This window comes from Chiloscyllium plagiosum, chromosome 20, assembly GCF_004010195.1.
Source record: "Chiloscyllium plagiosum isolate BGI_BamShark_2017 chromosome 20, ASM401019v2, whole genome shotgun sequence".
Taxonomy (NCBI): Eukaryota; Metazoa; Chordata; class Chondrichthyes; order Orectolobiformes; family Hemiscylliidae; genus Chiloscyllium; species Chiloscyllium plagiosum.
Window position 1 is genome coordinate 19,980,520 of NC_057729.1, and position 16,602 is coordinate 19,997,121.

Here is a 16,602-nt window from a genome sequence, read left to right on the forward strand (position 1 = left end):
GAGACTGGTACAATTGAGAACAAAGGCGAGTCAAACAGGGCAGGCAGGGACAAATCAGAGAACAAGGTAGGACTGATCAATTAAACTGCATTTATTTCAATGCAAGAGGCCTAACAGGGAAGGCAGATGAACTCAGGGCATGGTTAGGAATATGGGACTGGTATATCAGAGCAATTACAGAAACAAAGCTCAGAGATGGACAGGACTGGCAGCTTAATGTTCCAGGATACAATTGCTACAGGAAGGATATAAAGGGAGGCAAGAGAGGAGGGAGAGTGGTGTTTTTGATAACAGATAGCATTACAGCAGTACTGAGGGAGGATATTTCTGGAATCACAGAGGAACCTCGATTATCCGAATACCGATTATCCAAAAATCAGACTATCCGATGGAGATCTCAAGGTCCAGACAGAAACACCACATTAAAGATGTGTTTCTAACAGTGATTACATCTTTTGTTTACAGTGATTAAATAGGCAATGTCTCTAAATGACTGACCTCCTGCCCTTTCTCTCTCCCCACACTTTATCTTAAGTTCTACAGAGGGGTGTACCCAAAACCCCCCTTCACCAGATAATCTCTCTAACATTGTCCTGTCAAAAAGTTGCAGTAAAAAGGTGTGCGTGTGTGCGTACGCGCGCGCACTGTTTGGAGACTTACCCCACAAAGGCAACTGCAGCAGCAGTCTTTTTGTTGCTGTCCAGTCTGGCTGCCCCTGGAGAGGGGGCAGGGCGGACAGGGTTTGGGAGGGGGGGGGGGGGGCTCGCACGCTGTAAACTGCTGCAGTCTCCTGAACGAGGAACAGACTTTAAAAACTCCGAGCACCAGAGGAAAGGCATTTCACCAATTAACTGAATAATTGATTATCTGAACGAAATAGTGCCCGCCCATCTTGTTCAGATAATTCAGGTTCCCCTGCACATCCAGGGAAGCTATTTGTGTGGAACTGAGAAATAAGGAAGGGATGATCACCTTATTGGGATTGCATTATAGACCCCTAATAGTCAGAGGGAAATTGAGAAACAAATTTTTTAAGGAGATCCCAGTTATCTGTAAGAATATTAGAGTGGTTATGGTAGGGGATTTTAACTTTCCAAACATAGACTGGGACTGCTATCGTGTTAAAGGTTTAGATGGAGAGGAATTTGTTAAGTGTGTACAAGAAAATTTTCTGATTTGGTATGCTGATGTACCTACTAGAGAAGGTGCAAAACTTGACCTACTCTTGGGAAATCAGGCAGGGCAGGAGGCTGAGGTGTCAGTGGGGGAGCACTTTGGAGCCAGAGACCATAATTCTATTAATTTTAAAATAGTGATAGAAAAGGACAAACCAGATCTAAGAGTTGAAGTTCTAAATTGGAAAAAGGCCAATTTTTATGGTATTAGGCAAGAACTTTTAAAAGCTGATTGGGCGAGATGTTCATAGGTAAAGAGACGGCTGGAAAATGGGAAGCCTTCAGAAATGAGAAAACAAGGTCCAGAGAAAGTATATTCCTGTTAGGGTGAAAGGAAAGGCTGGTAGGTAGAGGGAATGCTGGATGACTAAAGAAATTGCAGTTTTGCTTAAGAAGGGAGCATATGTCAGGTATAGTCAGGATAGATTGAGTGAATCCTCACAAGAGTATATAGGCAGTAGGAGTATACTTAAGAGAGAAATCAGGAGGGCAAAACGGGGAAATGAGATAACTTTGGCAAATAGAATTAAGGAGAATCCAAAGGGTTTTTACAAATACATTAAGGACAGAAGGGTAACTAGGGAGAGAATAGGGCCCCTCAAAGATCAGCAAGACAGCTTTTGTATGGAACCACAGGTGATGGGGGAGATACTAAATGTGTAAATGACATGGAAGATACAGGTTAGGGAAATTGATGGCGACATCTTGGAAAATGTCCATATTACAAAGGAGGCTGCTGGATGTCTTGAAACGCATAAATCCCCAGGACCTGAACAGGTGTACTCTAGAACTCTGTGGGAGTAGACAACAGACAACAGGAGCAGGAGTAGGCCATTCGGCCCTTCGAGCCAGCACCACCATTCATTATGATCATGGCTGATCATCCACAATCAGTATCCTGTTCCTGCCTTATCCCCATAACCCTTGATTCCATGATCTTTAAGAGCTCTATCCATCTCTTTGTTGAAAGTATCCAGAGACTTGGCCTCCACTGTCTTCTGGGGCAGAGTATTTCATATATCCACCGCTCTCTGGGTGAAGAAGTTTCTCCTCAACTCTGCTCTAAATGGCCTACCTCTTATTTTTAAACTGTGTCCTCTGGTTCTGGACTCATCCATCAGAGGAAACAGGCTTCCTGACTGTAGTGTCTCCAATCCTTTAATAATCTTATACGTCTCAATCAGATCCCCTCTCATCCTTCTGAACTCAAGTGTATACAAGCCCAGTCGCTCCAGTCTTTCAGCATATATTAGTGCCTCCAATCCAGGACTGATGTACAAGAACACCTAGATCTCGTTGTACTTCCTCTTTACCTAACTTGACTCTATGTAGATACTAAATGTGCCTTCCTGTTCTTGCCACCAAAGTGGATAACCACACATTTATCACATTAAATCGCATCTGCCATGCATCTGTCCACTCACCTAGCCTGTCCAAGTCACCCTGTAATCTCATAACATCCTCCTCACATTTCACCGTGTCACCCTGCTTTGTGTCATCAGCACATTTGCTAATATTACTTTTAATAACTTCATCTATATCATTAATATATATTGTAAACAGCTGCGGTCCCAGCACTGAATCTTGTTGTACCCCACTGGTCATTGCCTGCCATTCCAAGAGGGACCCATTTATCACTGCTCTTTGCTTCCTGTCAGCCAACCAATTTTCAATCCAAGTCAGTATTTTGCCAACAATACCATGTGCCCTAATTCTGCTCACTAATCTAATATGTGGGACTTTATCAAAGGCTTTCTGAAAGTCCAGGGACTCTATATCCACTGGCTCTCCTTTGTCCATCTACATAGTTACATCAAAAAATTCTAGAAGATTAGTCAAGCAACATTTTCCCTTCATAAATCCATGCTGACTCTGACCTGTTACTGCTATCCAAATGAGTCATAATTTCATCTTTTATAATTGACTCCAGCATCTTTCCCACCACTGACGTCAGGCTAACCGGTTTATAATTCCCTGTTTTCCCTCTGCCTCCTCCTTGAAAAGTGGGACAACATTAGCCATCCTCCAATCCACAGGGACTGATCCTGAATCTATAGAACATTGGAAAATGATCACCAATGTGTCCATGATTTCTAGAGCCATCTCCTTAAGTACCCTGGAATGCAGACCATCAGGTCCCGGGGACTGATCAGCCTTCAGACCTAACAGTCTCTCCAACACCATTTCCTGCCTAAAATAAATTCCCTTCAGTTCATCCATTACCCTAGGTCCTTCAGCCACTATTACATCTGGAAGATTGCTTGTGTCTTCCCCAATGAAGACAGATCCAAAGTACCTTTTCAACTCTTCTGCCATTTCCTTGTTCCCTATAATAAATTCACCCATTTCTGCCTTCAAGGGACCAATTTTAGTCTTAACCAGTTTTTTTTCTTTTCACATTCCTAAAAAAAGCTTTTACTATCCTCCTTTATATTTTTGGCCAGTTTACCTTCGTACCTCTTTTTTTCTCTCCGTGTATTGCCTTTTTAGTTATCCTCTGTTGCTATTTTAAAGTCCTCCAGCTTCCCGCTCATCTTTGCTATGTTATACTTCTTCTCTTTTATCTTTATACAATCCTTAACTTCCCTCATCAGCCACGGCTGTTCCTGCCTCCCTTTAGGATCTTTCTTCATCTTTGGAATGAACTGGTCCTGCACCTTCTGCATTATATCCAGAAAGATCTGCCATTGTTGTTCCACTGCCAACCCTGCTAAGGTATTGAATCATTGAACTTTGGCCAGCTCCTCCCTCATAGCTCCATAGGTCTCTTTGTTCAACTTCTGATTCTCCCTTCTCCCTCTCAAACTGCAGATTAAAACTTATCATATTATGGTCACTACCTCCTAATGGCTCCTTTACTTCGAGGTCTCTGATTAAATCTGGTTCATTGCACAATACCAGATCCAGAATTGCCTTCTCCCTGGTAGGCTCCAGTACAAGCTGTTCTAAGAATCCACCTTGGAGGCACTCCATAAACTCCCTTTCTTGGGATCCAGTACCATCCTGATTCTCCCAGTCTACCTGCTTGTTGAAATCCCCCATAACAACTGTAGTAATACCTTTGCGACAGGCCAATTTCAACTCCTTATTCAACTTCCATCCTACATCCAGACTACTGTTTGGGGGCCTCTGGATAACTCCCTTCTACCCTTAGAAATTCTCTGCTCTATCCATACTGACTTTACATCTCCTGATTCTATGTCCCCCCTCACAAGGGACTGAATCTCATTCCTCAACCAACAAAGCCACCCCACTCCCTCTGCCCATCAGTCCTTTCGATAGCACGTTTAGCCTTGAATATTCATTTCCCAGGCCCTGTCCACTTGAAGCCACGTCTCAGTTATCCCCACAACATTGTACATGCCAATTTCCAATTCAGCCTCAAGCTCATCACCTTATTTCTTATGTTTTGTGCATTCATATATATTTTTAATTTGTTACTCCTCTCAACCTTCCTATCAATCCCTATTTCACTTGACCATACTGTATGATCCCATCTCGAGTTTTCTGCTCCATTGATTTTGTTGTCTTTCTTAACTTCCTCTTATTCTCACTTTCCCTTTAACTTCCTACTTGAATTTCTAATATGTCCCCTCCCACCCACTACTTGGTTTAAACACACCTGTGTTGTAGTGGCAAACCTGCCTGCCAGAATGCTGGTTCCCCACCTATTAAAATGCAATCCGTCCCTCTTGTATAATTTATCCTTACCGCAAAACATACCCCAGTGATCCAAGAATTTAAATCCTAGCTTCCTGCACCAGTTCCTCAGCCAGACATTCAAGTCCATTATCTCCCTGTTCCTGCCCTCTCCAGTCCAAGGAACTGGAGAGATAACCACCCTGGAAGTCCTGCTTTTAAGCCTTCTTCCGAGTTCTCTGAAGTCCCGCTGTAGAATGTTCCTCCTCTTCTTCCTAGCATCATTTGTGCCGACATGCACCACCACCTCTGGCTCTTCACCTTCGCCCTTGAGGATTCCCTGCACTCTGGTCGGTGATGTCCTGGATCCTGGCACCAGGAAGGCAACACATTCCATACATGTACCATCCTGCCTTTGTTGCAGAAACCCCTTTCAGTCCCTCACACTATGGAGTCCCCACTACCTCGACTCTGCATGATGTCTGACTCCTCGGCTCTGCCTCCACGCCAATTTTCGATTGGCAGACTTGTCCACCTCTCGGACTGGCAGTGTCGTCTGTCTTGACAGTTTCCAAGAGAGTCAACCTGTTCATGAGAGCTACTTCCCCTGGAGTCTCTTGTACTTGAATCATCTCTTCCTTCCTCATTGTCATCTCCCTTCTCTCTTCTGGAATGCTCTTCTGGAAGGTCCTGTCCAGAAAATTCTTGTTCTCTCGGATGAGCCCGAGGTCATCTAGTTCTTTTTTCAGTGCTGCAACATGCTCCTTCATGAGTTGAATGTGTACACACTTTCCACAGCTACAGGAGCCAGAGACACCATCAGTGTCCCTGACCTGCCACATCATGCACTAGGGAAGCTAGAGAAGTGATTGCTGGGCCTCTTGCCGAGATATCTGTATCATCGATAGTCACAGGTGAGGTGCCGGAAGACTGGAGGTTGGCAAACGTGGTGCCACTGTTTAAGAAGGGTGGTAAGCACAAGCCAGTGAACTGTAGACCAGTGAGCCTGACATCGGTGGTGGGCATGTTTTTGGAGGGAATCCTGAGGGACAGGATGTACATGTATTTGGAAAGGCAAGGACTGATTAGGGATAGTCTCACAAACTTGATTGAGGTTTTGAAGAAGTAACAAAGAGGACTGATGAGGCAAAGCAGTAGATGTGATCTATATGGATTTCAGTAAGGCATTCGACAAGGTTCCCCACGGTAGACTGGAGCAAGGTTAGATCTCACGGAATACAGGGAGAACTAGCTATTTGGATACAGAACTGGCTCAAAGGTAGAAGACAGAGGGTGGTGGTGGAGGGTTGTTTTTCAGACTGGAGGCCTGTGACCAGTGGAGTGCCACAAAGATCAGTGCTGCGTCCACTACTTTTCATTTTTAAATAAGTGATTTGGAATGTGATCATAAGAAGCATGGTTAGTAAGTTTGCAGATGACACCAAAATTGGAGGTGTAGTGGACAGCAAAGAAGGTTACCTCAGATTACAACAGGATCTTGATCAGAGGCCTGAGGGCTGAAAAGTGGCAGATGGTGTTTAATTTAGATAATTTAGATAAAGGTGAGCTGTTGCATTTTGGGAAAGCAAATCTTAGCAGGACTTATACACTTAATGATAAAGTCCTAGGGAATACTGCTGAACAGAGACCTTCAGGTGCAGATTCATAGCTCCTTGAAAGTGAAGTCGCAGGTAGATAGGATTGTGAAGGCAGCATTTGGTAAGCTTCCCTTTATTGATCAGAGTATTTAGTACAGGATTTGGGAGGTCATGTTGCAGCTGTACAGGATACTGGTTAGGCCACTGTGCAATTCTGGTCTCCTTCCTATCAGAATGATATTGTGAAACTTAAAAGGGTTCAGAAAAGATTTACAAGGATGTTGCTAGGATTGGAGAGGTTGACTAGGCTAGGGCTGTTTTCTCTAGAGCGCGAAGGCTGAGAGGTGACCTTATAGAGGTTTACAAAATCATAAGGGGCATGGATAGGATAAATAGACAAAGTCTTTTCCCTGGGGTGGAGGAGTCCAGAACTAGAGGGCATAGGTTTAGGGTGAGAGGGGAAAGATATAAAAAAGACCCAAGGGACAACTTTTTCATGGAGAGGGTGGTACGTGTATGGAATGAGCTGCCGGAGGAAGTGGTGGAGGTTAGTATAATTGCAACATTTAAAAGGTATCTTGATGGGTATATGAATAGGAAGGGTTTGGAGAGATATGGGCCAGATGCGGGCAGGCGGGACTAGATTGGGTTGAGATAGCTGGTCGGCATGGACGAGTTGGACTAAATGATCTGTTTTCGTGCTGTACATTTCTATGACTTTATGACAGCATCCTCAAGCTAGTAGATCTGTACCTCACAACCCACTTCACCTTCAACAACAAGATCTACAAACAAATCAATGGCACGCCAATGGGATCACCAGTATCAGGTCTCTTAGCAAAAGCAGATATGCAGAGGTTGGAACGAACAACCCTTCCCACGATATAGCCCAAGCATTGGGTCCACAATGTGGATGACCCTTTTGTCATCATGAAATGCAATAAATTAGAAGAAACCCACAAACACATAAACAATATCCTTACCAGTATAAAGCTCATCAAAGAGGAAGAGAACACCGAGACTCCCCTTCCTAGACATCACTGTAAAACGAAAAGCCAAAGGAAATCGGGAGGCCAGTGTCGACAGGAAAGCCACACACACTGACCAGATTCTCAATTTCAGGAGCAATCATCCCAACACCCACAAATGGAGCTGCATCAGGACATTATTTAAACAAGCCACAACACACTACAGCACCCAGGAACTATGAGAAGCCAAGGAAAAACACTTATGCAAAGTATTCAGGAACAACAGGTACCCGATAAGCACAGTCCGCCAATTCCTACATGACAGACCTAAACAAGAAGACACAACACGCCAAAGACTCTAACCACCCTACCATACATTAAAGACATCTTGGAGATGATCACTAGACTACTCTGGCCCCTAGGCATCATGGTAGCCCACAAAGCTACCACCATACTGAAACAGCTCCTGATGAATTTAAAGGACCCCGTACCAACAATCAGCAGAACAAATGCCATATACAAAATACCCTGTAAGGACTGCAACAAACATTACATTGCACAGACAGGCAGGAAACTAACCAACTGAGTACCAACTAGCCACCAAAAGACATGACCAACTATCACTAGTATCCATACATGCAGACAAAGAGGGACACCAGTTGGACTGGGACAATACATCCATCCTAGGACAGACTAAACAAAGACACGCATGGGAATACCTAGAGACCTGGCAGTCAAAACGGAATCCCATTATCAAAAGTATTGATTTGGACCCCATTTACCAACCTCTCAGAAAAAGAACCGGACGTGATATCACCCACCACAACAGACCAAGACAGATAAATAGCAAGCGGGACAGAACACCAACGCTTCATTGGAGCTTACTGATGATGTTACCTCGCATGGTGATGAAATGTCTGAGAGTAAATCTACAAATGTACTACTTTCTGGCTGTTTGCTGATGCTTAACCAAATGTTGTGCAATTTTTAAAGTTCAGTTTAATCTCAAGCTTTCCCATGACCAATTTTGGTTTCCCTTACCTCAAACATATGGCATTCAACAAACTTCATCTCTTCTGCCCTCTCATTTGTGTCTTCTTCAGACTACAACCAAAACCTCTCAATGAGCATTCCTGTGCCACAAACTTCAAATAATCCACAACTTCATCATCCATGTCCTCACACACCTCAATTAGTTCCTGCTGCCTACTGGTTTTGCTTCAACCCACCTGATCTGGGAATCCTAATATCCACTTCAGCATCTCTGTTATCAAATCCTGCTTCAGTTCTGAAGAGGAGTTACTGGACCCAAAATGCTAACTCCCATTTCTCTCCAATATGCTGCTGGACCTGCTGAGTTTTTCCAGCAATTTTTGTTTTATTTTCTGCTTCTTTTATTGCTTGCTTTCTTTCATCCTCACCAGCTAATGTATTTTGACATTTCACCCCATGCCCACTGTTCAAAAACACTTGCAAAAACTTACTTCATTAATTATGCTTATGGCCTCCTAATTCCTTCCATTAAATTTATTATCCTGTGCTCAACATCCACCTGACTCCAGTTGTGCAATGATTCGAGAGTATAGGTCTGAAAACAACCTAAGGTTTCTGAAGTGTCCAAGGAGGTCAAATTATTTCTGCCAAAGCTCTCCTAAAACCAGATTTGCCATTACAGTTAATTTCATTAATTGTCAAATTTAAGTCTGTGAACAAGTAGTAAAACAATTGCAGAAAACAGGAGAATGCTCAGGTGTGGGAATGCTTTATCACAACTATTAGATATTCCTGATGGACTAATATTATCTGTAACATCTCACAGTAAATCCCTTCACATCAAAAACATCAGTAATTTTCACAGTTCCAACCTGGCCTACTGTGTTTCTCTCAATTTCTGTTTTCCAGCTATTATGAAAGTACCTTCATACTGCGCACCTCAAATAATGCAACCCCGCAATCACAAGGGATTGATGTGGATTTCACCAGTTTCCTCATTTCCCCTACCTTCTTTTTATCCCAGTCCCAAGCCTCCAAACTCAGCACCGCCCTCTTGACCTGTCCATCGTCTTTCCCATTAATCCACTCCACCCTCTGCTCAAACCTATCAATTTCTCCCCCACCTTCATCTACCTATTGTGTTCCCAACTACCTTCCCCCCAGCTCCACCCCACTCCCGTTTATCTCTCAGCCACCGCCAGCCCACAAGCCTCATTCTAATAAAGGGTTTATGCTTAAACGTTGATTCTTCCGCTCCTCGGATACTGCCTGACCTGCTGTGTTTTTCCAGCACCACACTCGACTCTGATATTTTCCTCCAGCATTTGCAGTCCTCACTTTCTCCCACCTCTAATATTCAGTCAAGTAGAAAGATGGTATTGATAGGCGAGCTATCCCTCATCGTTCTAGACTTAGTTGCAGCCTTTGACTGTAATCCAGCTGGATGGGACTAATTTTTCTAGACCATTCTTAGCTACCCTAACCATTGCAAAAATATCATTTGCAATGTCCTCTCCTCCTGCTATCTCTGGGATAGGATTTCCCATGGATCTATCCTTGGCCATTTTTTAATCTCCACCTGCATGATGCCCTTTGATGACATGAAGACTAATGCTGTGCTTTTGGATAAGTACACTGGCAACATTTAGTCCTACTTCTTGATTCCCAACTTAACAGGTTGCTTACTTGACATCCACCACCAGAAAAGCACAATTTCTTTTAAGTAAATATTGCAACTTTTTTGTATTACAAATCCAACACCTATTAAACATTGAGAAGATTTAAGCTATGCCATTGGTTTCAAATCTCATTTTCCTAACCACTGATTTATTCCCTTTCTCCGGCAATAATCCTAGCCCAGACTGTTGGTGACAGGATGTAATATTTAATCCCGAAATGAGCTTTCAAAAAGACAAGCTTTGGCATCACCAAGACACCTAGTTACAATTCCATATTATAATTCAACTTCATCCCTGCTACAGCTCAAAGCCCATTCAACTATGCCCCTTATGCACTTGCTGGCCTACAATGGCTTCATGTTAATGGCTATTTTGACAAATCCCTCCAGTCTCACCATTCCCAATCTCTATAATCCCCTCCAGCCCCATAATCGTCTGAGATATGTGGTCTAATTTAAAATCCTCCATTACTGATACTCATGCCATTAATTGAGTAGCCCTAAGCTCTTGAATTTCCACTGTACACATCGCTAACTCCTATGATTTTTTTAAAGATGCTCCTCAAACCTACTTCTTTGTTTTGGGCCATCTGTTCTAATGGCTCAGTACCATACTTTGCTTAAAATATTCCTGTGAAAGCGCTTTGAAATTTTTATAATACGTTATGTGAATATTTATAATGTTGCAGCACCTTTGCAAAGCTCTAGGTGTGCCAAAGGAGTTTAATCTTTTTTAATTCTAATCACTGTTGTAATATTGGTGCACACCAAGGTCCCACAGCAGTGAGATAATGAATAACTAGTTTACCTGCATTTAACCAGTCCTGAAGAAGGGTTACGCCCAAAACATCAACTTCTCCACCTCCTGATGCTGCATGGCTTGTTGTGTTGTTCCAGCCTCCTGCCTGTGTATTTTGGATTCCAGTATCTACAGATTTTATTTTATCTTTAACCTGTAGGTTAGCTGTCCCATCAAATATAAACCCACAATATTGCTAGAACTGCAGTATAAATGTACTTCCAAGATATGTGCACCGGAAGGGCTAAATAAATGTTTGTATTTCAGATCAGCGAAGACCGCTACCAACGAAACTGTACAGATTTCAGATTAGGAGCAGAACATTTTTGTAAACTATTCTAACTTTGAACCTAACGCAGTTAAAGACAAACTACACCAGATCGCAAATATCCCATTTCCATCAAAATATTAATGCTTCAAGTTATGAGCTTTACTAAGTTAATATTTCAAGGTGGATGCCGAATTCACTCCAAGTCGGCTCTGACTGGATTGCACTTACCTCCAGACAAGGTTCAGCTCCCAGACATGCCGCCAGCTCCTGTGCACTCTGCTGCATCACCCAGCTCTGCACTGGCTCCGAGACCGAGATCGGGCTCCCGCTCCCGCTGGAAGGCCCGACCACTAGCTCCGAAACCGGACTCCCGCTCCCTCTACCAAACCCGACCAGTAGCTCAGAATCCGGGCATGCGGCCGCTTGCCGCCTGTCGATCTCCTCCTCCTGATCCATAAAAACTGCCACTTTCCAAGCAGCCTCCCGGCCTCTTCGGCGGTTACCTTGGCGACAGCACTACTGCGTCAGCCGCGTTCAGCGACACTCACCCGACACCGTCCCTCCCAGCCTGCAGGCGGCGCTATAACTGACACCGGGAACAGAGCATAGCGACACACGTAGGTTGGAGGTTCAATTGTACAAACTCATTCCAGGCATCAAATGATATTGAAAACCAACTGGAACCTCTCCTAAATGTAACAGTTGAGAGAAAAGTATGACTTGGAGATAGACAAAGTTCAAAATCACACGACCTCAGGTTACAATCCAAAAGGTTTATTTGGAAGCATTAGCTTTCAGAACACCTTACATACAGCGCTGAGCACCCAAGGAGTTCTCCAATTTCAAATAACCTTCCTTTCCATTCTACCTATCAATCCTTCCTCCAAGCAGATTCATCCCTCCCATCATAACCAAGTTGTACCTACCACCTATGTTCACCTCTCCCCACCCAAAGCCCTACTCCCCTTCTTTATCTGCAGTTCCCCCTACCCCCACCTCCACTGCTGAAGAAACTTTATACCCGAAATGTAAACTTCTCCATCTGCTGCTGTTGTCGGGCTTGCTGTGTTATTTCTCTTTTCTAAGGTCAACAAGCAGAAGACTGAAAGTGAGAACTGCAACTACTGGAGATCAGAGTCGAAAAGTGTGGTACTAGAAAAGCACAGCAGGTCAGGCAGCATCATGAGGGGAATCAATGTTCAGGCATATGCCCTTCATCAGGAATGCGGGATAGGAGACAAATTAGGAGGTTTAGGGCCAGAGGGAGAAAGTAGCTGGGAAAGCAACAGGTAGATCTCCAGTTACCTTCCCCCAACCCCACTCTCCTGTTTATCTCTCAGCCCCTTCCCCCCACCCCCAACCACTTTCCCAATAAGGAGCCTATGCCTAAAACATCAATTTTCCCACTCCTCGGATGCTGCCTGACCTGCTGTGCTTTTCCAATGACACACTTTAAAAAAAAGTAGCAAAGTAGTCAAAATCAAGGGAAGCAACCAATTGTCTTCTGAAAGAAGGGTCGCTGGACTCGAAATGTTAACTTAGTTTTCTCTCCACAAATGCAATCTTGAGTTTCTTCAGCAATTTCAGTTTTTCAGACAATTGTCTTACATTTCTTACACTATAGTGTTAAATCTCAGGAAAACAGCACAGAAGTGGCTGAACTTAGTATGCGTCAGGGGTTTCTTCTCCCTTTCTACTTGCACAACCATGTCAAAATACAAAAGCCTATGCAGATGTATATATAAAAATAAAACTTTTTAAATCCACAAAATGCTGGAGGAACTCAGCAAGTCTGGCGGTTTTTCTCACTACATATTCAGAACTAAAAATCGTTTGGAAAGGATGGTGTTTATGGGGGGGGGGCAGCAGAGGCGGGGAGGAGAAGAGTGAGTACACCTCGTGACTGTGTTCCAGAAAAAAAAGAGAGATGGGATAGGAGATAAAAGAGCTGATAACAAGCTGAGACACAGATAATTACTGCATAGGATCCCAACAAGAAGTGTAAAGGTTGAAAATGGGTTGGTTGACATATTTGCTTCATCTGGCAGTATAGTAGGTACTTTGCAATAGTATTCACTGCATTTTTTTAACCACCTGTAGCAGACTTTATTGGCTCAAAAAAAGTTCACGTAAAGTGACTGGACATGATCCCAACATTACAAAAAAAACTAAGTGCCACATTCTCAAAGGGCACCACAAAATTCCCAAATAGCCTAAACAAAAATTACATGCACAGCATTAGACTACTGTATCATGTGTTTTTCAGGATTGCCAATACATATCCACTTTTCCTATCTATGGCAGAAAATTTCAAATGAACTCATTAATGTAATCAGAAGTCACATGTAACCAGGTTATAGTCCAACTGGCTTATTTGAAATCACAAGTTTTCAAAGCGCTGGTCCTTCTTCAGGTAAAGTGATTTACCCACCCGAGTCCAACACCAGCACCTCCACATCATGGGTACCATCAACACCACAAACTGCCAGCTCAAAGTGGAGAGGATCTCCAAGAAGATCCTTCACCCGATGAAGGAGCTGGACTCTGAAAGCTTGTGATTTCAAATAAACCTGTTGGACTATAACCTGGTGTCTTGTGACTGCTCATTTTGTCTACCCTAGTCCAACATCAACACTTCCACATCATTGTCATATAGACATTCTGTTCCAACATGACCCTGGATAAATGAGGCACTGTAAAATGATCGTTTCTCCACTTTGTTCTCATGAAGTCTTAGAGACACATCAATTAGAATCAATTTTTAATGAATGAAAAGAACAAAGAACAAGACAGCACAGGAACAGGCCCTTCGGCCCATCAAGCTTGCACCGATTCCTTACCCTTATTTAGGCCCACTAATCATTCCTCATACACAGTTTCTAACAGTCAAAGCAATCTCACCCCTTAATGTGCATCTGGATCTATGCCTCCTTTCGAGTAACCATTTCCACTGGTTTATACATTAGATACAAAAGTACTTAGATATGGTGGGAAAATATGCTGAGACAGATCAGCAACAAACTAGTAAAATGACAGCGCAGGCTAAATAGGCCTGCTCCCATTTTCCATGTTCCTATGATTTTAAGCTGCTGTGAGCTCGATGTTTAAAGTTTTGATACATAATTATGAATATAAAGTAGTATAGCAATTTGATATACTGGTTATCCACTACTTTGGTCTCCTTCCTATTGGAAAGATGTTGTGAAACTTGAAAGGGTTCAGAAAAGATTTACAAGGATGTTGCCAGGGTTGGAGGATTTGAGCTATGGGAGAGGCTGAACAGGCTGGAGTTGTTTTCCCTGAGCGCCGGAGGCTGAGGGGTGACCTCATAGAGGTTTACAAAATTATGAGGGGCATGGATAGGATAAATAGGCAAAGTCTTTTTCCTGGGGTGGGGAAGTCCAGAACTAGAGGGCATAGGTTTAGGGTGAGAGAGGAAAGATATAAAAGGGACCTAAGGGGCAACTTTTTCACGCAGTGGGTGGTACATGTATGGAATGAGCTGCCAGAGGAAATGGTGGAGGCGAGTACAATTGCAACATTTAAAGGCATCTGGATGGGTATATGAATGGGAAGGATTTGGAGGGATATGGGTCAGGTGCTGTCAGGTGGGACTAGATTGGATTGGGATATCTGGTCAGCATGGATGCGATGGACCGAAGGGTCTGTTTCCGTGCTGTACACCTCTAGGACTCTAATACAAAAGGAAACATTTTTCAATGTAGGGTCATACTCATGAAAGACATTTTCTAATTTACATTTATATTACTGTGCAAGCGAAGTTCAATTTGATTTCTACCTCAAAGATCTTGGTCTGCGAAAATATATTAATCATGTTGATAGTAACACTACGCACTCTACTTTGTTGGAGAAACAATGTACCAAATCTTACAAAGTTATCCACTCAGGGCTACAAAACATCTCTATTGGCTAGGATAACACATCATTAATATGGTTCTGTTCGCCGAGCTGGAAGGTTTTGTTGCAAACGTTTCGTCCCCTGGCTAGGCGACATCATCAGTGCTTGGGAGCCTCCTGCAAAGCGCTTCTTTGATGTTTCCTCCAGTGTTTATAGTGGTCGGTCCCTGCCGCTTCCGGTTGTCAGTTTCAGCTGTCCGCTGTAGTGGTTGGTATATTGGGTCCAGGTCGATGTGTTTGTTGATGGAGTTTGTGGATGAATGCCATGCCTCTAGGAATTCCCTGGCTGTTCTCTGTCTGGCTTGCCCTATGATAGTAGTGTTGTCCCAGTCGAATTCATGTTGCTTGTTGTCTGGCTAAGGATAGCTGGTCATGTCGTTGATGTTCATGTATGCGGATTGTTAGCTGTCTTCCTGTTTGTCCTATATAGTGTTTTGTGCAGTCCTTGCATGGTATTTTGTACACTACATTAGTTTTGCTCATGTTGGGTATCGGGTCCTTCGTTCTGGTGAGTTGTTGTCTCAAACACATCGACTGCACTTTTGAATAGTGTCCACTACAGCAGACAGCTGAAACTGACAACCGGAAGCAGCAGGGACAGACCACTATAAACACCAGAGGAAACATCAAAGAAGCGCTTCGCAGGAGGCTCCCAAGCACTGATGATGTTGCCTAGCCAGGGGACGAAACGTTTGCAACAAAAACTTCCAGCTCGGCGAACAGAACCACAACAACGAGCACCCGAGCTACAAATCTTCGCATAAACTTTGAACATCATTAATAGTTGTTCCCTACTATGTTATGTCCCTCATTTACTTTACCTTTTTAGCCTCTCAGTCAAATAACTTAACAATCACAATTGTCTTCATATTCTTATAGTGCTTGCACAAAGCCATATCATAGAAATTCAATTACCAATTAACTTTTTTTTTTGAAGTGCAATGCAATCTTAAAATACAAGAACTAATCATTATTTAAATTACTAGTTGAAAATTCGTTTGCCATACATCTTTGATACCAGAAACAATCAATCAATCAGCATGCTATCCAGTGGCAGGATTGTTACAGTGATTCCAAAAGTGTAATTCATGTTTTCAATAAATAAAACATATTATCTTTAAAAAGTTAAATAAATATTTTGTTCCAGAATCCAGTATTGGAAGAATATCACCACGAAGTACAGTATAAAATATTTTGGTTTGCTACAAAACAGACAGCAACCACTAAACCTTTGGAATTTTGAAAGTAAAATTTGAAGTAATTCTATAACTTCCTTATTCATAAAATAAGTGATGATAGAAGGAGGTTTCCTCTGTGTTATAAATCTTGCTCTGTATAGACAAGTTTGCAATTTCAAATCTTATCAGGCTTTTATCACCACAATCAACTCAAGAGTCCAAAATGCCTCAACTGACAATAGAGAAATATTTTTTTGGCTGTGATGATCGATTGTATACTTATACAGATTTGAAATATATGAACTGAGAATTTCATTACATATATTCTGATCTCAGCATTTCCAATTTAATTCTTAAAAGATAAAATTTGTAAGGACCAGTTTGT

At 42.7% G+C, this 16,602-nt stretch overlaps 1 protein-coding gene across 1 annotated transcript in view; it reads right to left on the reverse strand.

Annotated features, from left to right (window-relative positions):
- Positions 1-11,732, reverse strand: part of LOC122560063 (breast carcinoma-amplified sequence 4-like) — a 29,995-nt gene extending 18,263 nt beyond the window's left edge. Inside the window, exon 1 of the mRNA XM_043710267.1 lies at positions 11,350-11,732. Within this exon, the coding sequence (XP_043566202.1) occupies positions 11,350-11,577 (228 nt within the window). The 5' untranslated portion in view covers positions 11,578-11,732. The remainder of the gene's footprint in view (positions 1-11,349) is intronic.
- Between the last annotated feature and the right edge of the window lie 4,870 nt (positions 11,733-16,602).